Consider the following 25,358-nt stretch of genomic DNA (forward strand, 5'->3'; position numbering starts at 1 on the left):
CATGATATTAAACATAGATTCTCCCTTTGTATCCACTTCCAAGTTTTTAGCAAATAATAATTCTTGACAAACTTTTTCTTCTTTTATGAATCGTACGTATGATAAGAATAGTGGTTCATTATTTGGGAGAGTTGATTCATCGAGTTGAATGGAAAATTGGCATGTCTTCAAATAATCGCACAATGATTTTTCAATGTCTTCAGCCATTTCATCGATTCTTCTTTGAACGGAATTATTGCTCAAAGGAATTTTCCTGATGATATCTGACGCTGGCTTATGAAGCACAGTGTTTATTACTTCTTTTACTGCTGGCAAGATTAATTCCTCACCAATTGTGTGTGGTTTTCCTGCTTTTGCGATAATAATGTAATATTATAAGAAGCTTGTAATCCGTCATTATCTTGTTTAGTGGACGAACGTAAAAAGTTTTGATATAGTTAGACGTTTAAAATATTTTTCTTCTAGTACTTGAAAATAAGACAAACCTTTATCCTTTTTTTTTGTCAGCATGCATTTTAGTCAAATGCTCTTGTAGCGTAGAAGGCTTCATTGCTTCATTTGAAAACACTTTTTGGCAAATCAAGCACATGGGTAATAATTGGTTCATAGGACATTGAATAAAACCAAATTTCAAATACTCAATACTGTACTGTAGACATTTCTTCTTATATTCAGACATAATGAAGCAATAAAATTTGCAAAAATATTCACAAAATAAAAGATTTAATTTACACTTTGTATGACTCCACTTATCTATCATACTTTTGACTGATGATTGTTGGCAAAGCACACAAAAAATAATGAAACTTATTCCTAAACCACTGGTATTTACAGGTTTGAAATCTAGCCCGAATCGCCTTGTATGCAGTGACTTGTTTGTGATACCATCGTACTCATGCTTTGAACAAGTCACTGCAGGCACACATATTCCTGTCAAAACATGTTGAATCAAAACATGTCGGTCAACTATTACCTACGTAATAGTTGACCGACATTATACTAGTTAAGACTCGTCTGCTGTGTGGATAGACTAAAGCCTGTATGGCACGATCAATTTTTACAATAGCAAAAAAATGAATACATTTTTTAAGTATATAAAAAATAGAAATTAAAATATCCTGTATGACACGTTCAATTTTTTATTTTGCATGCAAGCGCATTTTGTTTGTCTGATCACGACATTGTCTGAATAATTATAAATAATAATTAATAAATAAAATAATTACACAAGATATAAACAACAAACCTACAAAATATAACCACAGAAAACAATATAATAAATTTCGAATAATATTTGCTTTGTTTTTTCCCTCTAGTTAGCAATATAAGTTAGTACTAACTAGGCTAACTAAAATTTACGATTTTATTTCTTTCTTGCCATTATTATTTTTACTCATAATATTAAATTATATAAAATTGGGTTTATTTTTGTACAAATCAATTAGAAAAGTGGTTTTATATATTTTATATATATTTTGAAATAAAATATAACGAATATATTTGCTACTGAAAACATAACCTATTATACACACCTATATACATGCTCTATTTTCTCATTGACATAGAAAACTGACATCTATTTCTATCTGACATGGTAAATTTTCAAATGATTAAATAATTGAAATAGAAAATTGATAAAAAAATTGATCGTGTAAGATGGGCATAAGATGAATTAAAATGCAATATTTAAATTTTAAATGATTATCTAATTGCAAATTCACAAAAATAATTAATTTTTAAATATATATTATTAATTTCATCTATAAAGAGCCACCAACCCCTAGACCACCTGAATGCCCCCAAATGCTTCTGATCCCACTATAGCCCCCCCCCCCCCCCCCCAGAAGGCTTCAGCGCCCACTGTGGGGGGGGACGGTACTGCCCACTTTGGAAACCTATGGTCTAGACCTTGGTTTTCCTTTGGGTCTCTTTCCTGTCATTGTGGGATCAAATTTGCTAACCTTTCCTCATCCATTCTGTTCAAGTGGCCATACCATGTGTGTGTTAAGGCTTAAGTGTTCAAAGAAACTCATGTTAGAGGCTTGATGGAGTGAAACAGCATTGACAAAGGATTAAAAATAATTTAATTCATCATTCCCTACTTCTGAGGCACTTCAGAAAAAACAGCCAGAATCATAAAGAAATCCAACTGCTGTTCACTTTCAAACCCCACCTGATACTAGCTGCTACCTTTATCCATTTTACTAAGGATCAAATCTATCCTCTCTCTCACACTGCCTGGTGTATGTAGAGTTCTCTGTTCTTGTAAGTTGACCTACTATGGACAAACAGGAAGATCAGTCACCATCTGCGTGAAGAACATAAAAAATGCATCTGCAGTCATGACTATGGTAAATCAGGCCTTGCAGACCATGCTTTGGGTACAGCTCATAGAATCAAATGGAAAATGATCACCATGCTCCATTGCATTATATTTAGAAAGAAAGATTGTTTTTAGAATCTGTATACAGCTGCACTCGGAAATCAGTCTAATTAATTTGAATAAATATGGCTGCATAAAACTTCCCAAGATAAAGGAAACATTAATACTTTAAGATGTCAGTTTACATCTTAGGCCACAACAGATGCCCACAGTGTGTGTGTGTGTGTGTGTGTGTGTGTGTGTGTGTTGGGGGGTTTACAACCTAGTTAGGACTCTAGTCTTTCAATTTGTTTTACTTAGTTTTGTTGCCTTTGTGTGTGGGCGTGTTACAAATCTCATACTATATTCTGTGACAATGTCTCAATCACTGAGATGAAATATTGGAAGAATTAAATATTATTTTTAATCCTTTATCAGCGCTGTTTTACTCCATTAAGCCTCCACACAAATTCTTGAATGTGTGTGGATACTTAATGCTCACACATTCTTGAATGCTAACAATGTCAAGTTCCTTTCTAATAATCTTCATTTTTAATATGATTCTGCCATAGATGCAAACTGTTAACTCCTTTGAGAATTTGACAATTGCTTTGGATATGTTTAGAAGTATAACATCATCTGCATAAAGCAAAGAGCTAAGTTTGATATCTCCAATTCTAATATCTGATTTAATGCCATTTTCTTTCATAATGCAATCCATATAGATGATGAATAAGAGCAGAGATGATGTGCATGTCTCTAGATAGATGTCTTACCCTTGATTTTACTTAAAACTATCTTCCTGTATCTCCTTCAATTCTAACTGCTGACTTCATCATCATCAGCATCAAATTCTGATATGTACCCTCAGGGGTGTATTATGATATTACTACATGCAAAAAAGTTACACAATTATTATATTCCAATCAATAATTTTCATCAAAATTAATCTATCTGTCAAGACTCCAAAATTATCAGATCTTATATTTCTATCTTTTAAAGCACTTTTTACTGTATCAATCCACCTATAATCTTGGTCTTCCTCTGGGTCTTTTTCCTGCCATCATGGCAAAGAACACTTGTTTTGCTAATCTTTCCTTTCCCATTCTATTTATGTGACCATACCATCTGAGATTAGCTCTACTAACATATTTCTCAATGGCAAGTTCTTTTCTAATATCCTCATTTTTAATGTGAAACTGCCATTGATAGTATCTGTTGACTCCATTAATCTTTCTCGGATCGCTTACATCTGAAGTCTCCAGTCTTTAATCAAGAGTTTTATTTCTAACCCAGCTCTCAGATTTATAAATTAAAATTAGTTTGAACAATGTCTTGAATATAGCTAATTAAGTGTTTTTTTGACTAATTTCACTCTTATTCAATATAAATTTATTCAGCTTCCTACCAGGCTTTGTTGATTCTGTTGTCTATTTCCATATTTAATTTACAATCTTCACTAAAAATTGCGACTAAATAGCTGAAATGTTTTACTTGTTCTATACGTTCACTATTCAGGATACAATTGATGTTTTCAATGTTTCTACCTATTTTTGTTGTCTCTGTTTTTTTATTACTGATTTTCATATCTAATTTATCACCATCATTATCATCAAATTCCTGCCATGTACCCTCAAGGGGGTGTACAGGATATGATAGCACTACATGAAAAAATTACATCATTACTAACTTCCTATCAACAATTTTCCTCCAAATCAGTCTGTTACTTGTCAAGATTCCAACATTATCAGATTTTATATTTCTATCGTCTAAGGCACTTTGTACCATATCAATCCACCTATATCTTGATCTTCCTCTGGGGCTTTTTCCTGCCAACCTGGCAGAGAACACTTGTTTTGCTAATCTTTCCTCTCCCATTCTATTTAAGTGACCATGCCACCTGAGATTAATTCTGCTAACGCATTCCTCGATGCTGACAATGTCAAGCACTTTCCTAACATCCTCGTTTTTAATATGATATTGCCATTCATGCCATCTGTTCATGCCTCTAATCTTTCTCAGGACTCTCATATCTATGGTCTCTAGTCTTTGGTCAAGTGCTTTACTTCTGACCCAGCTCTCAGATCCATAAGTTAAAACTGGTTTGAACACTTTCTTGTATACAGCTAATTTAGTGTTACGACTAATTTCTCTCTTATTCCATATGAATTTATTCAATTGACTTCCCACCATACCAGCTTTGCTGATTCTGTTGTCTATTTCTATATTAAATTTACCATCTTCAGTAAAAATCGTGCCTAAGTAGCTGAAATGTTTTATTTGTTTCGCAGGTTCTCCATTCACAACACAGTTGAAATTTTCAATGATTCTGCCTATTTTCATTGCCTTTGTCTTTTTATTGCTAACCTTCATTCCAGATCTATTACAACAGTTATTCAATTTAGTCAGAGAATCTTGCAGACTTGTAGTGGATTTATATAAAAGTATAACATCATCCACATAAAGCAAAGAGCTGACATTAACATCTCCAATTTTGATAACATGTTTAATACCACTTTCCTTCATAATGTGATCCATACAGATAATGAATAACAGAGGGGATAATGTACATCTCTGTCTGACACCAGATTTAATATTAAACTATCTTCCTGTACTTCCTTCAATTTTAACTGCTGACTTACAACTCAAATAAAGACAAAGTATTGCTTGATATACTGCCCCATTGACACCATATAACTGTAGTGTATTGAATAGCTTCTCTCTTGGCACCTTGTCATATGCCTTTTCCAAATCGACAAAACTTAAATACATATCTTTGTTATATTCCCATGCTTTCTCGACTATTTGTCGTAAAGTGAAAATATGATCCTGACAGCTTCTATTTTGCCTGAATCCAACTTGTTCTTCACCCAGCTTTTCTTCCACAATTCTTCTCAATCGTTTCTCAAGTATACTTGCATAGATCTTGCCAGGAACACTTAGTAGGGAAATACCTCTGTAATTCTCACATTGTTTTATTTTCCTTTTTATATATAGGTACTAAGAGAGCTCTACTCCAATCATCGGGAATTCATCCCTCTGTCCAGGCCTTTTGAACTATGCAGTGCAGCCACTGTAAGACTTTTATACCACCATACTTCAGCATTTCAGGTCGAATATCATCTACTCCTGCTGCCTTTCCACATTACAAGCCTTTGATGGCTTTTTCTAAGCCATCAAAGGCTTTTTTTCAAGTATGGATATGTATTCCTGACTGCATGCCTGGTCAGTGTTTTTTACCACTGTGCTGTCATCACTGCTTGTTTCATTTAGCAGTTTTCAAAGTAATTACTCCATACTTCAAGGATATCTTTTTCTTCCATTTTCATGTCACCTTTATCATCTCTAACTCCTTTTACAGCACTCTTTCTTCCATTCCTAAGCTTCTTCAACAACCTCCAGAATATTTTGCCACCTTCTTGATATTTATTTTCTATATTCTTGCCAAAGTCCTCCCATGACTTTTGTTTACCTAGTTTTACACAGTGTTTAGCATTCTTGCACTTGTCTCTGTATTCTGTAAGAGCACAAGCTGACTTATTTGCCAGGAACTTTTGATATGATTTCTTATTTTCCTTCACTGCCTCTTTAACTTCCTGTGTTCACAATGGAGTTCTACTTTTTCTATCCTTGCAGACAACTTCACCACATGCCTCTCTAGCTGAATCAATCAGAGCTTTCTTCAAGGCTTGCCACTGAATCTCCAAGGTTTGGTTTCTGTTCTCAAACTCTTTCATTTTTTCTTCAATAATCTTTGTGTATTTTAGTCTACAGTTCACATCTGAGAGCTGTTCAACTTTTATTCGCTTTAAAACTTTCTTACACGTTATTCTTTTCAATATGAAATTCAATTTTATCCTGCTCAAGACTGAATAGTGATCACTTTCAATTTCAAATCCTCTGTATGCTCTGGTGTCCTGCACTATGGAGAAAACATTACTATCAATAATAACATAGTCAATGAGACTTTTCTGATTCGTTGCCTCTTCTCTCCATGTGCATTTGTGCACATTTTTATGTTGGAACATGGTGTTTGTAATAACCAGTACATGTCCTGAGCAGAAATCCAACAGATATTTGCCATTATTATTAGCTTTGTTCTTTTCTCCAAATTTTCCCAAAATATTTTTATATGTCTCACAATCATTTCCTACTCTGCTATTTAGATCCCCAACAAGGACCAACTTTTCCTTTTTCATTGTGCCAGTTGCTTTTTCTAAAGCATCAAAATATTTCTCCACTTCTACCTTAGTAGAACCTTCTGTAGGACCATAAGCACAAATAAGTCTCATTGTCCAGTTCCCCATTCTCATATTTGCCCACAAGATTAAACACAAAAGAAGTTTTGGATATTACATTTAAAATTGTAATTTCTGTTCGAGGAAAAGCCCTGCAACAGTGGTTATTTAAATTACAGGCAGATGATGGGAACTTCTGTTTTACAATAATGTTAGCTGGCTCAGCAGAAGTAAATATTTACAAAGATTTCTTGTATTAATTAACGATATAAAAAATTTTCTTGATCAAAAAGGAGATATTTATCCACAATTGAGTGATAAAAGATGGTTGTTACACTTATCATTTTTAGTAGATTTCTGTACAAAATTAAGCAATTTAAATTTAGAGTTACAAAGTAGAGATAAAAATTTAATTGACATGTTAAGTTCAATAAAAAGTTTCCAACAATACTTACTTTTATTAAAGAAAAATATAAATGACCGTGAATTTAGACATCTCCCATATTTATTGAAATTTTTTGAACAAAATCAAGAAATGCTTCGCTGTGATTTAAAAGAATTTATTCGTGAAATAGAATTACTTGAGGAAGAAATAAATTCAAGATTTAAAGATTTTAATAAAACTGAAATGATTGTATCTTTTATCAATAATCCATTTCAAGAAAACTTGAACTTGAGATAATAAACATTCAGAATAGTTTACATTTAAAATCAATAAACAGTGAAGTATACACATGAAAAATTTCAAATATTAACTGATATTGCACAAAAAATTCTGTTGTGTTTTGGATCGACATACATTTAGAATCCGCTTTTTTAAATATGTACATCGTAACAATTAAATTAAGAAACCAAATTACAAATGATCATTTGGATGATTGTTTGCGATTGGCCACTTCTTCATATCAACCTGACTATGAAAATATTGTGAGGTTCAAACGATGCGAAATTTCACATTAACTTTTTTTTTTAATCAACCAGTATTTCCTGTAACTTGTGAGTTTGTAATCAATCGGATGTTTTTTTCTAACTTCGGTTTTCCAAAATAACATCATTTTTTATTTTGGTTTAACCAATAAGAATACAATTTGGTTGGCTAAATCCCAAATTGCCAGCCCATCCTCGTTCGTTCAGTATCCAAGTAGATACCCAACAGGGTGCACCACGAGAAGGTGAGGATTGGATATTGGGTAAGAAGCCATGGTCGGTTCTCTGCATTCCTTTAAAGCCTATGTGGAGGTCTCCTCTCAGTTATACAGCTTTGACCATGACAAAATTTCATGCCGGCTGGGGGCGTTGCCAGGTTAAACAAGACCGCCATTGTTTTCGCCAGGGAATAAGGGTGATCAGTGAAAAGTCAGCTACTGGAACAAATCTGCAAACACACCTCAACTCAACATTACCAGAGTTAAAGATCAGTACTATCAACATAAGAAGCCTGAATGGCAAAGGCGGTCTCAAGTAGGGTAATGTGGGCAAATATGAGAATGGGGAACTGGACAATGAGACTTATTTGTGCCTATGGTCCCACTTCTACTAAGGTAGAAGTGAAGGAATTTTTTGATGCATTAGAAAAAGCAACTGACACAATAAAAAGGAAAAGTTGGTCCTTGTTGGGGATCTAAATAGCAGAGTAGGAAATGATTGTCAGCCATACAAAAATATTTTCGGAAAATTTGGAGAAAAGAGCAAAGCTAATAATAATGGCAAATATCTGTTGGATTTCTGCTCAGGACATGGAGTGGTTATTACTAACATCATGTTCCAACATAAAAATGCGCACAAATTCACATGGAGAGAAGAGGCAAGGAATAAGAAAAGTCTCATTGACTATGTTATTGTTGATAGTGATGTTTTCTCCCTGGTACAGGACACCAGAGTGCACAAAGGATTTGAAATTGGAAGTGATCACTATTTAGTCTTGAGCAAGATAAAATTGAATTTCATATTGAAAAGAATAGCGAATAAAAGTTGAGCAGCTCTCAGATGTGAACAGTAGACTAAAATACACAAAGATTATTGAAGAAAAAATGAAAGAGTTTGAGAACAGGAACCAAACCTTGGAGATTCAGTGGCAAGCCTTGAAGAAAACCCTGATTGATTAGCTAGAGAGGCATGTGGTGAAGTTGTCTGTAAGGATAGAAAAATTAGAACTCCATGGTGGACACAGGAAGTTAAAGAGGCAGTGAAGGAAAAGAAGAAAGCATATCAAAAGTTCCTGTCAAATAAGTCAGCTTGTGCTCTTAGAGAATACAGAGACAAATGCAAGAAAGTTAAACAGTGTGTAAAACTAGCTAAACAAAAGTCATGGGAGGACTTTGGCAAGAACATAGAAAATAAATATCAAGAAGGTGGCAAAATATTCTACAGGTTGTTGAAGAAGCTTAGGAATGGAAGAAAGATTGCTGTAAAAGGAGTTAAAGATGATAAAGGTGACATGAAGATGAGAGAAAAAGATATCCTTGAAGTATGGAGTAATTACTTCGAAAAATTGATAAATGAAACAAGCAGTAATAGCACAGTGGTAAAAAACACTGACCAGGCATGCAGTCAGGAATACATATCCATACTTGAAGTAGAAAAAGCAATCAAAAGACTGAAATGTGGAATGGTAGCAGGAGTAGATGATATTCGACCAGAAATGCTGGTCGAATATCATCTACTCCTGGTATAAAAGTCTTACAGTGGCTGCACTGCATAGTTCACAAGGCCTGGACAGAGGGACGAATTCCCGATGATAGGAGTACAGCTCTCATAGTACCCATGTATAAAAATTGAAATAAAACTGAATGTGAGAATTACAGAGGTATATCCCTACTGAGTGTTCCTGGTAAGATATATGCAAGTATACTTGAGTAACGGTTGAGAATAATGGTGGAAGAAAATCTTGGTGAAGAACAAGCTGGATTCAGGTCATATAGAGGCTGTCAGGATCAGATCTTCACTTTACGACAAATAGTGGAGAAATCATGGGAATATAACAAAGATCTGTATTTAAGTTTTGTCGATCTGGAAAAGACATATCACAAGGTGCCAAGAGAGAAGCTATTCAATACACTACAGTTATATGGTGTCAATGGGGCATTATATCAAGCAATACTTAGTCTTTATTTCAGTTGTAAGTCAGCAGTTAGAATTGAAGGAAGTACAGGAAGATGGTTTAATGTTAAATCTGATGTAAGACAGGAATATACATTATCCTGTCCGTTATTCATTATCTATATGGATCACATTATGAAGGAAAGTGGTATTAAACATGATATCAAAATTGGAGATGTTAATGTCAGCTCTTTGCTTTATGCGGATGATGTTATACTTCTAAATAAATCTGCTACAAGTCTGCAAGATTCTCTGACTAAAATGAATAACTGTTGTAATAGATCTGGAATGAAGGTCAGCAATAAAAAGACAAAGACAATGAAAATAGGCAGAATCATTGAAAATGTCAACTGTGTTGTGAATGGAGAACCTGTGGAACAAGTAAAACATTTCAGCTACTTAGGCACGATTTTTAGTGAAGATGGTAAATTAAATATGGAAATAGACAACAGAATCAACAAAGCTGGTATGGTAGAAGTCAATTGAATAAATTAATATGGAATAAGAAAGAAATTAGTCGCAACACTAACTTAGCTGTATACAAGACAGTGTTCAAACCAGTTTTAACTTATAGATCTGAGACCTGGGTTAGAAGTAAAACACTTAACCAAAGACTAGAGACCGCAGATATGAGAGTCCTGAGAAAGATTAGATGCATGAATAGATGGAATCAATGGCAATACCATATTAAAAACGAGGATATTAGGAAAGAACTTGACATTGTCAGCATCCAGGAATGCATTAGTTAATCTCAGGTGGTATGGTCACTTAAACAGAATTGGCGAGGAAAGATTAGCAAAACGAGTGTTCTCTGCCAGGTTGGCAGGAAAACGACCCAGAGGAAGACCAAGATATAGGTGGATTGATACGGAACAATGTACCTTAGACAATAGAAATATAAGATCTGATAATGATGATATCGGAGTCTTTACAAGTAACAGACTGATTTAGAGGAAAATTGTAGATAGGAAGTTAGTAATGATGTAAATTTCTCATGTAGTACTATCATATCCTGTACACCTCTTGAGGGTACACGTCAGGAATTTGATGATGATGGTTTTCAAAAATAGAGAAATAAATATTTTATTCCAATAAATTTGTTTTATTTGTTGTATTAAAATAATTAAAAGTGATAAATAAATTTTTAAATACACAAATAAAGTTTTTAGTTTCTTTAAGATCTTTAGGGCTGGGAGAGGGGGTCCTCCGAAGTGAGTGAGCGCATTTAACTGCATAGTTGTGTGTAATTAGATATTCAGGTTGGGTGAAATGTGATCTATATAAGAGAGTAGATCGCCGAATAACTTAGTATAGAGAAGTAGCTCGCAACACTGATCTAGGGTGTACAGGACATGATTGTACTATATGAAAAACTTACATCATTACTAACTTCCCATCAACAATTTTCTTCGAAATCAATCTTGTTATCTGTCAAGACTCCAACATTATCAGATCTTATTTTTTGTCTTCTAAGGCACTTTTTACTGTATCAATCCACCTATATATTGGTCTCCCTCTGGGTCTTTTTCTTGCCAACCTGGCAGATTACACTTGTTTTGCTAATCTTTCCTCTCCCATTCTGATTATGTGACCATATCACCTGAGATTAGCTCTGCTAACACATTTCTGGATGATAACAATGTCAAATTCTTTTCTAATCTCCTCATGTTTTTATGATATTGCCATTGATGCCATCTGTTCATGTCTCTAATCTTTCTCAGGACTCTCATATCTGTGGTCTCTAGTGTTTGGTCATGTGTTTTATTTCAAACCCAACTTTCAGATCTTTAGTGTTTTAACTAATTTCTAATATAATTATTTTCTAATATTATTCCATATAAATTTATTCAGTTGACTTCCTACCATATCAGCTTTGTTTATTCTGTTGTCTATTTCCAGATTTAATTTACCATCTTCACTAAAAACCGTGCCTAAGTAGCTGAAATGTTTTACTTGTTCTATAGATTCTCCATTCGCAACACAGTTGACATTTTCAATGCTTCTGCCTATTTTCATTGTCTTTGTCACCATCTCAGACTCCTCAGACTGAATATTTTACAACAGTTATTCAATTTAGTCAGGGAATCTTGCAGACTTCTGTTGGATTTATTCAGAAGTATAACATCATCTGCATAAAGTAAAGTGCTAATATTAACATTGCCAATGTTGATCTCAGATTTAATACCACTTTCCTTCATAATGTGATCCATATAGATAATGAATAACAGTGGAGATAAATATGCACCTTGTTGCACACCTGATTTAACATTAAACCATCTTCCTGTACCTTCTTCAATTAACTGCTGACTTACAGCTTAAATAGAGAGTATGTATTGCTAGATATAATGTCCCGTTTACACCATATAACTATAGTGTTGTACCATCATTTTGTATATTTTGGAAGAAAAGCTCTTGGTGAAGAACAAGCTGGATTCAGGCAAATAGAGGCTGTCAGGAGCAGATAATCATTTTACGAAAAATAGTTGAGAAAGCATGGGAATATAACAAAGATCTGTATTTAAGTTTTGTCGATCTGGAAAAGACATATGACAAGGTGCCAAGAGAGAAGCTATTCAATACGCTACAGTTATATGGTGTCAATGGGGCATTATATCAAGCAATACTTAGTCTTTATTTGAGTTGTAAGTCAGCAGTTAAAATTAAAGGAAGTACAGGAAGATGGTTTAATGTTAAATCTGGTGTGAGACAAGGATGTACATTATCCCCTCTGTTATTCATTATCTATATGGATCACATTATGAAGGAAAGTGGTATTAAACATGATATCAAAATTGGAGATGTTAATGTCAGCTCTTTGCTTTATGCGATGTTATACTTCTAAATAAATCTGCTACAAGTCTGCAAGATTCTCTGACTAAATTGAATAACTGTTGTAATAGATATTGAATGAAGGTCAGCAATAAAAAGACAATGAATATAGGCAGAATCATTGAAAATGTCAACTATGTTGTGAATGGAGAACCTGTGGAACAAGTAAAACATTTCAGCTACTTAGGCACGATTTTTATGAAGATGGTAAATTAAATATGGAAATAGACAACAGAATCAACAAAGCTGGTATGGTAAAAAGTCAACTGAATAAATTCATATAGAATAAGAGAGAAATTAGTTGCAATATAAGTGTTCTCTGCCAGGTTGGCAGGAAAAAGACCCACAGGAAGACCAAGTTATAGGTGGATTGATATGATACAAAGTGCTTTAGATGATAGAAATATAGATTTGGTAATGTTGGGGTCTTGACAAGTAACAGACTGATTTGGAGGAAAATTGTAGATAGGAAGTTAGTAATGATGTAAATTTGTCATGTAGTACTATCATATCCTGTACACCCCCTTGAGGGAATCAGGAATTTGATGATGATGATAACTATAGTGTTTTGAAACACTTTCCTCTTTGCACCTTGTCATACGCCTTTTCCAGATCTACAAAACTTAAATACACCAGAACCACAATAATTGTCTTAAAGCAAAAATCTGTAAATGACAATGTCTATTTGGCCTGAATCTAGCTTGTTCTTTATCAAGCTTTCTTTCCACAATTTTTCTTAGCTGTTTCTCATGTACACTTGCATAAATCTTACCAGGAACACTCAGTAGTGAAATACCTCTTTGATTCTCACATTCAATATTATTTCCCTTTTGATAGATAGGTACTATGATAGCTCTGCTCTAATCATCTGGAATTTGACCCTCTGGTCAGGCTTTCTGAATTATGAATGAAGCCACTGTAAAACTTTTATACCTTCATCTCTGAGCATTTCTGATTGAATTTCATCTACTCTGGCTGCCTTTTCATATTTCAGTTTTTTAAGATTTTTTCTACTTCAAGTATGGATATGTATCCACAATTGGCATATCCATACTTGAATAATCTCTATATATCTCTATATAATCTCTATGTAGTTTATAATAACCTAAAAATAATGAATTCCTTCTATAAACATAAAGACATACATAAATATACTTGGGCAGCAAGAGGATGAAAATCAATATTAGATTACTTCATATTAAATGAAAAGACATCAAAATTTTCACTAGATGTTAGAGTTCACAGAGGATATGAAATAAGCAGTGACCACTTCCTTGTTAAAATAAAATTAAGATTACCACCTAAATGGCTACAAGTAACAAGAACAGAAAGAAAAACTGAAACATTTGTTTATAAAACTAGATTATTGAATGACACAAATGTACAATGGCTATATGAACAAAGAATTAACCATTTTATCTAGATAAAATAAAGCAAAATGAAGAAAGAGAAATAGAATGGCTTAATATAAAAATGATACTAAATGCAGCAGCAAATGAAAGCTTAGGAAAGACCAAAAAATTCAATAAAAGAAAAAAACTGAAGATCTGGGATGATACAATCAAAGAAATAATCAAAAAGAAAAAAGAAGCCTATCACAAATGGTTAAGCAGTAAAAGATTAGAAGATGAAATAGAATATAAAAGAATAAGAGCCATATAGCTAAAAGAGAAGTCAGAAAAAGACAGAGGATCAGGGAATAAATATGTTTCTAATTTAGAACATGATTTATATAAAATAAGACTCAATGTATATAAGATTTTGAAACACTTACATACAGATACCAAAGAAAACATAAAATTAAACACTGAATTGAAATTAGAAGAATTTCTAAATTACTACACAGAACTGTGGACAGACAAATATTTTAAAGAAGACAACTGGCAAACAATTAATGAAAATGAAAAGGAAATAACTGAAGAAGAATTAGAAATCAGCCTGAAAGAAACAAGAAACGGAAAATCACCTGGAGAAGATATGCTAGGTTCAGAACTATATAAATACGCAGGAACAAGATTCAAAGAAAGACTCTTATTATTTTTAAATAAAATTTACTCAACTGTTATCCCCCCAATAGAATAAAAAAAAGCAATTGTGATTCCTATCTTTAAGAAAGGTAATAGAGATGTAAACTATAGAGGTATCAGTATACTAAATTCCTGTTACAAAATATATAGCAGAATCTTAAATAACAAACTAATGAAATATTCCAAAAACTTTATTCTAGAAGTACAGAATGGATTTAGAAAAGGACGATCATGTATAGACCCGGCCTTTTGCCTAAAATTAATAATAGAGAAAAGAAGAGAATACAATTTAGAAACACATATTGCATTTATTGACTTTGAAAAAGCATTTGACAAAGTTAAAAGAAACATATTATTTAACATATTAAAAGAAAGACAAATACTAGGTAATATCCTAAAAGCTATCACAAGTATATATGAAAATAATCAAATACAAATAAGATTAAATCACGAGCTATCATATACAAGAGAGATAAACCAAGGAGTCCGACAGGAATGTCCCCTCTCAGCAACTCATTTTAATATCTACTTAAACGAAATAATAATAAAATGGAATAAAAATTTACATCAGGGAATTAAACTTTCTCCTAGAGTAAACTTAAACACTCTCCTCTTTGCCGACGACCAAATAATAATTACAAATTCTGAAGATAACTTACAGAAAGCTATTTTAGATCTAAATGAGATATCCAAAGATTATGGTATGATAATATCAATGAAAAATCAAACATTATGGCCTTTAGAGGACAAGATCCAGCAAGAACTAAAATAGTAATAGATAACAAGATCTTAGAACAGGTGAATTCATTTAATTACTTAGGATGTATGATCACATATGAAAATGAAAAAGATATAAACGTAAAAATTGCAAAATATTTAAAAATAACAGGTGTAATTAACTCTATATTTAAACCAAACCTAGTTCAAAAACAAACCAGGCTAAAAGTATACAATAAAAGTATACAATACCAGTCTTAATGTATGGAAGCGAAATCTGGACAATAAAACAAAAAGACAAACAAAGATTAACAACAGCAGAAATGAAGTTTATGAGAAAAACTGCAAAGTACACCCTATTTTATCACAAAAGAAACAAACATATTATGAAAGAATTAAACCAAAAACCAGTAATAGAAAAAATTAAAAAAATATAAACATAAATGGATGGAACACATTCAAAAAATGAAAAAGAAAACCAGGACGTCCTCTTAAACGATTCAACAATGACTTCTAAAGCTGGAACAGGCCAGGCAAGGTCTAAATCCTTGATACGCATGATGATGATGATGATGAATAATCTCTACATATATAATACTTCTAATCTCTAATAATAATCTATATATAATACCTCTAAAATCCTACCTGAATTCCTGCTGGGAGTTTTGTTGACACTCCTTATTTCATTTAGAAGTCTTTCAAAGTAATTACCTCAGACATCTAGAACATCTATATTTTCAGTTTTCATGTCACTGTTTATCATTTCTGATTCCTTTTACAGCACTCTTTCCTCCATTCCTAAGCTTCTTCAGCAACCGCCAAAATATTTTGCCACTTTCTTGATATTTATTTTCTATATTCTTGCCAAAGTCCTCTCATGACTTTTGTTTAGCTAGTTTTACACAGTGTTTAGCATTCTTGCATTTGTCTGTGTATTCTCTAAGAGCACAAGCTGACTTGCTTGCCAGGAAGTTAGCTTGTGCTGACTTACAACTTAAATATAGACTATGTATTGCTCTGAGTAATATTCCATTTGCCCAATACAGTTGAAGTATCTTGAAAAGCTTTTCTCTGGGCACCTTGTCATATGACTTTTCGAGATCTATGGAACTTATGTAGAGATCCTTGTCATATCCTCATGATTTCTCAACAATTTGTCCAAAATGAATATCTGATCTTGCCAGCCACTATTGGCCTGATCCCAGCTTGTTCTTCTCCAAGTTTCTCTTCCACAATCTTTCTCGACCTTATTTCAAATATACCTACATAAATCTTACCTGGAACACTTAGCAGAGCAATCCCTTTGTAATTCTCACATTTAGCTTTATTCCCTTTTGTAAAAATGAGAACTACGAGAGTGCTACTCCAATCATCTGGAATTTGATTTTTGACCAAGCTCTCTGAATTATGAAGTATAGCCACTTCAAAACCTTTATACCTCCATATTTAAACATTTCTGTTCAATTTCTTTTATTTTATAGATGAGTACTATGCTCCAATGATCTAGAATTTATTCCTCTGACCAGGCCTTCCAAATTATGCAGTGCAGTCGCTGCAAGACATTAATACCTCCATATTTGATCACATCTGATAGAATATTTGTTCAATTTAAGTCTCAGCTCTGGGTTGGTCCCAAGTTGTTGGAAAGAGGTGGAATGATGTTTTTATTTTCCTCCTTGCAGAAAACTTCATCACATACCTCTCTAGCTGCATCAATCAATGGTTTCTTTAGAGTTTTCCATTGAAACTCCAAGGCTTAGTTCTTGTTTTCAAATTGTTTCATCTAAAATTCCAGTATAAACTAATATTGGAAATGCATTAAAAATTCATTCAAATCCAAAAGTTTCATGTTACATTGAAAACCATTCTAGATAGATTTCTTCTAAAATCGTTCTAGCCATTCTAAACAATAAAACATTTTGAATAATGTGCATGCTTGAATATGTCTGACTTATAAAAGCAATGCTTATTTCTTAAACAATTTTTTGAACCTAGTAGGTGGCAAATGACTGCTAGCTTAGCAAAATACAAACAAACTGAGAGTCGTATACATTCATAACTAACCAAATGACCTAAAATAAATAATGAAAAAATGCCAGAATTCTTCTCGGGAATCTAGAGAAATGACAAGCATTTTCATGAGGGAAATATTATTTCTTAAAAATAAAGTCATTCTTAATTTCATTTATCAGACACAAACCAGAAGTGACCTTGCAGATAGTAAGAGGAAAATGTTCCAGTTGTCAATAAGAACAGAAAGGAATGAAGTAATGTGTACAGTGAAATGCTTAAAGAGAACTTCATAGCAAAAAGAGCCATGCAACCTAATTTCCAAAGTACTGCCTTTGTCCAATTTTGCATTCATTCTTCAAGTAAAGTTTCTATCAAAACACTGGATTTAAATAACACCTGACATTTTTTCAACGCTTTAAAAAAAAAGAAAAAAAAGAATTTTACATGGAAAGTAATCAAAATTACTTGCTTTTACAGTATGTACAATTTCCATATGCAACAGGCAAAATAATTTATCTTATGCTGTACATACATGTATATAAATATTTTGGAGAATGGAAAAAGTGTTGCTGCATGAAGTGAAAATGGATGTGCGGAACCAGGGAAACTAGAATTACTAAGGAGTGGGGAGTGGATATGTGGACATCAGTGAGACAGTTGAGTAAAGAATGTATATAATGTACCTGCGCCAGTACTAAGGACAAGAAATCGGAATGGGATAGTTAGAATAACGCATCAAGATAGGGGTGGGACAAAGGGACCTCTGCATTTCATGTATACTAATGCCAGGAGTATTAGGAACAAGAAGGAAAAATTTTTCGCCTTGATTGGCTCTTTCTGGCCACAGGTTATTGGCATTAGTGAAACATGGCTGACGGAAGATAATATAGTTAGTGGGATACAATGTGTAGGTTATAGTGTGTTTAGGAGGGACAGAGAGAATAAAATGGGGAGAGGAGTGTTATTGATGATAGCTGATGAACTGCAGCCAAGGAGAATTGAAGTTGTATCGCAGGATAGTGAAAAGAGCTCATTTGAGGCTATTTGGTGTGAGATTGAGACTGGCAGAACAAAATATACAGTTGGGTGCTGCTATAGACCAGGTGATGGAATAGATGGTGGAGATAGTATGCATAAACAAATTGATGAAATGAGTGGAAGGAAGGTAATTATTACGGGGGATTTCAACTCCTTTCAACAATGGTAACATTGATTGAAAGGAGGAGAGGACGCATGTGAGGAAGGAAATGGATTTTATTCAATTAGAGAGCATGTAATTGAAAATACTAGGGGTGTGAGAGTGCTTGACCTGGTAATAGCATCTGAGAATTTGACTGTAATTCCACAACTTTAGCCACCTGGGAGGTGGTTAAAGGTGTGGAATTACCATGTTGGCAAGTATAACAAGCTTAGGAGATTGCTTGGATCAGTGCAATGGCATGTAAAACTGCAAGGGCTGGATGTCGATAGAGCATGGGAAGTGGTCAAGGAGCATTTACAGGAGGTTATGGCTGATTGTATACCTAAGGTCCGAATAGTAAAACAAGTAGGGGTTAAATGGATGAATAACACCATTAAGCTTGAGCTGCAAAAAAAGAAACAACTGTGGAGGGAATTTAAAGAAAAAGGTGACCTGCAGGCACACGAACGGTATGAAGCACAGGCCAGAAGGGTCATGAGTGTGGTAAAAAAAGCAAAAGCGGATTATGAAAGGAAACTAGCTATGCAAGTTAAAGATAATCCCAAGCAGTTCTTTCAATATGCTGCAAGCAAAAAAATAACTGTACACAGCAAAATGATTTTAAGGAATGACAATGGTAAAGAGGTCACTAAATCAGTCGATATAGTGGAATTACTGAGTGAGCACTTTGCAAGAGTATATCATCCAGGTGGTGACATTGAAAAAAATGAAGGAACCATTAGTTTATATGGGAATTGTGATGACTGAAGTGGAGGTGAATAGTCTATTACAGAACCTTAATGTGAAAACATCTGCAGGATAAGATGGTATAACGGCACGGGTATTACGTGAAACGGCTAAAGAATTATCAGTGCCCTTGAACATGTTGTTTAATCTGAGTCTTGGGTTTGGTTTAATCCCGAAAGTGTGGAAAGAGGGGAAAATAGTTCCACTGCATAAAGGAGGATCCAAGTCTACTGTTGCAAATTACCGACCGATCAGCATATCAGGAGTCATTGTCAAGGTCTTGGAGAGAGTAGTCAAGGGAAAAATACAGGAATGGATTGATGAAAATGAGATACTCTACAGGGGACAGCATGGCTTTGTGAAGGGTAGATCATGCCTCAGTAACTTGCTCAAGTTTTATAACACAGTGACGGCTGAACTGAATAAGGGTAATGGGTTTACAGTGATACTGCTGGACTTGGCTAAGGCATTTGACAGGATACCACATGGAATTCTAATCCTAAACTACAATATATGGGAATGGATATAGGGTTGGTGAGATGGATAGGTGGGTGGTTGATGGAGAGATATCAGAGAGTAGTTTATTCAGGAGTAGAGTCCAAACAAAAGACGGCCTGTGACTAGTGGTGTGCCACAGGGTTCTGTTCTAGGACCACTGCTGTTTAATTTGTTCATTAACGATATAGGGAAGGATCTAAGAGGAACTGTTTATTTGTTCGCTGATGATGCAAAGTTGGGTAGGGTAATAGTGAATGCAGACGATGTCAAAATCTTGCAGGACAACTTGGTTAGATTGGAGTTCTGGGCTAAGGAGAATGGATGTCAATTTAATGTGACAAAATGTAAGGTTATGCATTTTGGGGTGAAAAGATTAGCAACAGTATACCACATTGGTGGAACTGTACTCCAGGAGATTGATGAGGCCAGGGACTTGGGAGTGTTGGTGGATAGGGAGATGAAGTTTAGGGGGCACATTGCAAAAGTAGCTAAATCAGCTCATCAATTCACCTGGTTGTTGAAAAATACTTTGACGAGCAGAGACAAGCAAGTTATTGTACTTCTGTACCGAGCCTTGATAAGGCTCGGTACAGAAGTATGATGAATTGATGAACCTCATCTCGAGTACTGTGCCTAGATTTGTTCACCTAGGTTTCTTCTTGATGGGGAGGAGGTGGAGAGGATCCAGAGGCGAGTGATCAAGATAGCAGGTCTATGGAATGAACCTTATGAGAACAGGTTGAAGATTTGTGGGTTGCAGAAATTAGTTGATAGGTGGAAAAGAGGAGATATGATTAAGACATTCAAATTGCTAAAGGGTTTCTATAGGATTAATTCAGAAGATATTTTTGAGATCAGGACTGGTGGTGGGAGAACCAGGGGACACCTATGGAAGCTGGGCAAGAGTGTGGTTAGCAAGGGTGTTAGAGCTGGGTTCTTTACTTATAGAGTGGTAAATGAGTGGAATAAGCTGCCAGAGTCTGTGGTGGGTGCTATGACGGTGAGTGAGTTCAAGGCAAGGTATGATAGATACTGTGAGAATGTCGTATAGTTGTGTGGACATGATATTTAGGGCCTTCCTCGATAAGTCTAAGGGCTCCCTGGAGTCGCCTGTAATAATAATAATAATAATAATAATAATTATGGTTATCAGGTTTATGACTCATCCCAAAACAAACACAAATAAAAGATGTGTGAGGAGGATAATAAAAAGAAAAACAATACTTACAGAATTATAATCATACAATCAAAAAAGGAATTAAGAAGCAATGAGCAATCCACTATTATCAAGTCTAAGACCAAAGAATGCAAGAAATATAACAGTATACCTTACTATAAAAACACTTTAAGCTACTACTATTATTATTATTATTATTATGTAACACCTCCAGGTAGTCCAAAGACTCATCGAGAGAGGGCACCTACTTTACAACTCTCCCTCTCCACCAACCGCAACTACCTTCATCATCTACACCAAAGCAATCTGCTGCCAACCACTACCACTGATATTTTCACAAACAATCACAAACATCCATGCCCATGGCGGGATTCGAACCCGTAGCCTTTTGACTGGAGAGCGGATATGCTAACCACTTGGCCAACTAGGCCGTACTACCATATATAATTATATACCTTCTTAACTATATCAACATTTCATTAATGGTTTCATCAACATTCTTAGAAATCAAAGAAATCTTAGCAGAAAGATTGCAGATTTCCAGTTACATATATTGTAAAATTTTGTACAAAAGTACTCTAATATGACAATTCAGTATAATAATTTTTAGCAAGAATATGCTAAATATTATTACACCAGCAAACTTACTATACTGTTGATTTATTTTCTTCTTCCTCTCTCTCTCTCTATATTTTTTTATTTATTTATTATTATTATTTTTTTTTTAAAGGCAAGTTTTTGGGCTATCTTCAATGCTGGTGCTAAACAGGTTACAAGCAAGAAGAAGAGAATAATTGTGAAAAAGAAAAAAAAAACTGTAAAGATGTTAAGAAAAAGAAACAATGAAATTTATTATATACTGTACTGTGCTGGCTTGATTCATTTAAGATGTTGTAAATGACTAGTGCTGTCCAACAATAAGAAGTCAAGTAAAGGCATTTAAAATAAAAGAAAATAATATAATAGCAGCATAAAAGTTAAAATAAAACTGTGAAATATAATTGCAGTACATGAATAAATAAACGCTAACAAAAAAAAAGTTATCTTGAGAAACTAAAGCATGCAACCTTTTATAGTGAAATCATTCGTTAAGGATACAAGGCCATCATAATTTGAACCAAAAGTAAAAGATATTAGCCAACTGCTATTAACTTTGAGGGAAGTGGGGAGATGTTTCTAAAGAGGGGACATATCATGGATGATTGATCCCATTTGTCTAGTGGCTAAATAAAGCTTAAAATAAACACCGTCCATATTTTACTAAAGTGCAATATTTTTTTTTTTTTTTTAAACTTATAAAAGACTTTTCTTAATTTAGAAACCTTCATTTAATTAAGAAAAGAAAAAACAATCAAGCAAAGAGAGCAAAAGATATGACTGTAGTTTCAATACAATTATTTCACAATGTTCTTTGAAAGCAGAAAATAAGCTGAGTTGATACACTTATATATAACATCTTAAATAAAAGAAATGTTATGCTATAATGAGTTTGGTCACTGAATACTTACTTTTGGGCTTTAGAAACAAAACTGGTTTCATCATATCACAATGATGATAAGAAAACTGAACTTTCTCAATAAGATCACTTATGTTCAAATAAGATGCTATGTAAGATAAATATAAGGCTCTTTTCCTGTGGTACTGATAGTTCAGAACATCTGATTTTTGCCAACATGCCTTAAATTAAAAAAAAAATAAACAATTAAGTAATTGAGTAATAAAATTAAGTAATAAACAGATTATTACACAATATTTAATTATGCAGAAAAATATAATTTAGAGATATATTAAAACTTACAGAATTTGTACTGCAAGCTTTCATGCTAAAAGTACAAAAATAATAACTGCATATAATGCAATGAAACAAAATTGTACAGTCAGTTGTTTTTAATATCATCCCATTTTTGCTACTATACAATGGGGGGGGGGGATTAAAATGGCCAGTCACTACAAAGTATATTATTCAAATATAGGCTCAATAATCATGCTTGCATGATTGAATAAAGTTTAAGTTAGTAGAAATGATTTTGATGTAATGAAAGACAACACTATTAAGATTATGATAAGCTGATTAATGAAATTCAGTATTCTGTCCAAGTTATGTAAGATCATCAGGGCAATATCATATTCATAAATGAAGCATTGCATCCACTCATCACTATAAGAAGCAGACTGAACCACTCACTCACTGCTCTGTGAGAGAAAAATCTAGCTCTTATCCCTTTCTTAACCATGAACAAACTTCCTGATCATGATTTACACTCATGATAGACCGACACTTCACTGTGCAGGCATTCAAAACTGAAAATCCATTGGAAGAGGTCAGTCAATTCTTATTCCAGGAGTGTCCTGTGTATACGGGGCCAGTCTGCCTGTTCTGAGGGATGAAAAACCCAAGTTTCCAGGTGAAAAAAAACCCTCTATCTCTGTATGAGACTAGCTAACTCACCTTTAGCAAAAAGAGACCAGAAAAAAGCTCTAACATCATGGACTGAGAGCTGCAGAGACTCTGAACAAACTTACACAAATGAACATTCAGAATTAACATTTAAAGTTTTCAAAGTGTTATAATTTTCATGCAATCTGTATCATTAAAATCATCACAAAAACATGAAAATTTTAGCAGTCAGCTTCATACTTAGTCACTCACAATTACAAAGAGAGGAAGGAACAGAAGTGACAAACAGCTGGCTTGCATCAGTCAGCTTAAGAGAGGGGGGAGGGAATTGACAGGCAGCACACATGGTGTGATCAAGCCAGCTTTATAACTGGACAGTGATCAAATGACATAGCTAGCATTAGGTCACTTTTATTTCTTTAATTTGAAGTTCAACAGAAAGTTATAAAGTTTGAAAAATTAATTCTTAATTCATAATTCAACAGTGATCAAATGACATAGCTAGCATTAGGTCACTTTTATTTCTTTAATTTGAAGTTCAACAGAAAGTTATAAAGTTTGAAAAATTAATTCTTAATTCATAAGGTAAAAATTTCTAAATTTGATACCACACTGACTTTAATTTGTTTATTAGTGAAAATAAATATTTTGGATGCATAATTTTGCTAATACTTCAAAAGAATACTCATCTAGTTAAACTCTTCACACACACACAGTCAATCAGTAAGCCCTTCACTTAAGGAATATGCAACTTATGGCTACTTGTACTTGCGAGCGCCATCTATTGACATGTTCATCATATACTGCCTCACCCCTACAACTCACGGAGTATTATTGCTGGCTTCAAAACATTATTTAAGAAACACTTTTATTCAGGTTATTGCTGATACTAAGGGTGACAAAACCCTCACAGAATTTTGGAAGGTATAAAATATCTTGCATTGCACAAAGAAAGTAGATGCAGTATAGAGTGAGATAACAGAAAATTGTATAAATATAACCTGAAAGAAGCAGCCCAAAATATGTACTCATACACTTGCAATAGTCAACTGCAAATGCTACCAGTGAACGACCACCACACTCACTGAACATGACCATGGGGGGGGGGGGGGCTATGAAAGATAATATGTAAAAAACCGGCAATCATCAGCTGACATGTAGAATATGGAATTCTGGGAATCGACTGGAATATGAATCTGCACAAAAATGTTCAGAACCAAGGCTCACGACATGGGTAGGACTGCAACATGCATTTCATTTCAACATGCAGTAGGACTGCATTTCCATGGTAGGACTGCAACATGCAGCATCATCTTCAGTGGTGCAAAGAGTATGTACAGTAGGACATGGAAGCTTGGTAAGATGTATTATGGAGTGATAAATCACACTACATCCTCTATTAAGTGGATGGACAGGTGTGGCAGATGCCTGGTGAACGTCTCTTACTAGAGAGTGTAACCTCAACTATGAAATTTGGAGGTGACAGTGCAATGGTATGATCCTGTTTGTTCGTTTGGCCTTGGACCTATTTGTGGTGCCAAAAATGTTGAACTTTGAGAAATATCTGAACACTCTGGACAGTGCAATGCTTCCTACTTTGTGGCATGTCTAGGAAACTGACCATTATCTCTTTTAGCAAGACAATGCACTGCTGCTGCTTTGACTGCATGGTTTGTGGACATGAATGTCACCACACTTGACTAGCCTCTACAGATCCCTGATCTCCACTCTACTGAACATCTGTGGATGAACTGGAGTGTTGGGTAAGGAACGTCTGCCTAACAATAGTCTAGGGTCTCATTATATGTCTATAGGAAGAATGGTCCAAAATTCTCACTGAGCGTTATTGGATGCTTGTGGAGTATGTCCCGTAGGATTGCTGAAGTCAATGCAGCAAAAGGAGGTCCTACTTCTTATTAGATGGGCATCATGGCTGTTTGTACCTCACATTATGGTGTCTGTTGACTTCTTTCCAAGCAGTGTGTGTGTGTGTGTGTGTTTCAACAGATCTGCACTTTTTGGCATTCAGACGTTAATTATTAACATATCTTCATATACATTCATATAGTGGTT

At 34.2% G+C, this 25,358-nt stretch overlaps 1 protein-coding gene across 1 annotated transcript in view; it reads right to left on the minus strand.

Moving 5' to 3' along the window:
* The window catches only part of Mat89Ba (nucleolar protein 6 Mat89Ba), a 329,267-nt gene that overhangs the window by 248,581 nt on the left and 55,328 nt on the right, over positions 1-25,358 (minus strand). The window contains exon 5 of the mRNA XM_090403430.1: positions 22,396-22,564. Within this exon, the coding sequence (XP_090259556.1) occupies positions 22,396-22,564 (169 nt within the window). The remainder of the gene's footprint in view (positions 1-22,395; positions 22,565-25,358) is intronic.

The sequence above is a fragment of the Typopeltis vanoorti genome, chromosome 14 (genome assembly GCF_054136105.1).
Source record: "Typopeltis vanoorti isolate ZY-2024b chromosome 14, IOZ_Tvanoo_1.0, whole genome shotgun sequence".
Lineage (NCBI taxonomy): Eukaryota > Metazoa > Arthropoda > Arachnida > Uropygi > Thelyphonidae > Typopeltis > Typopeltis vanoorti.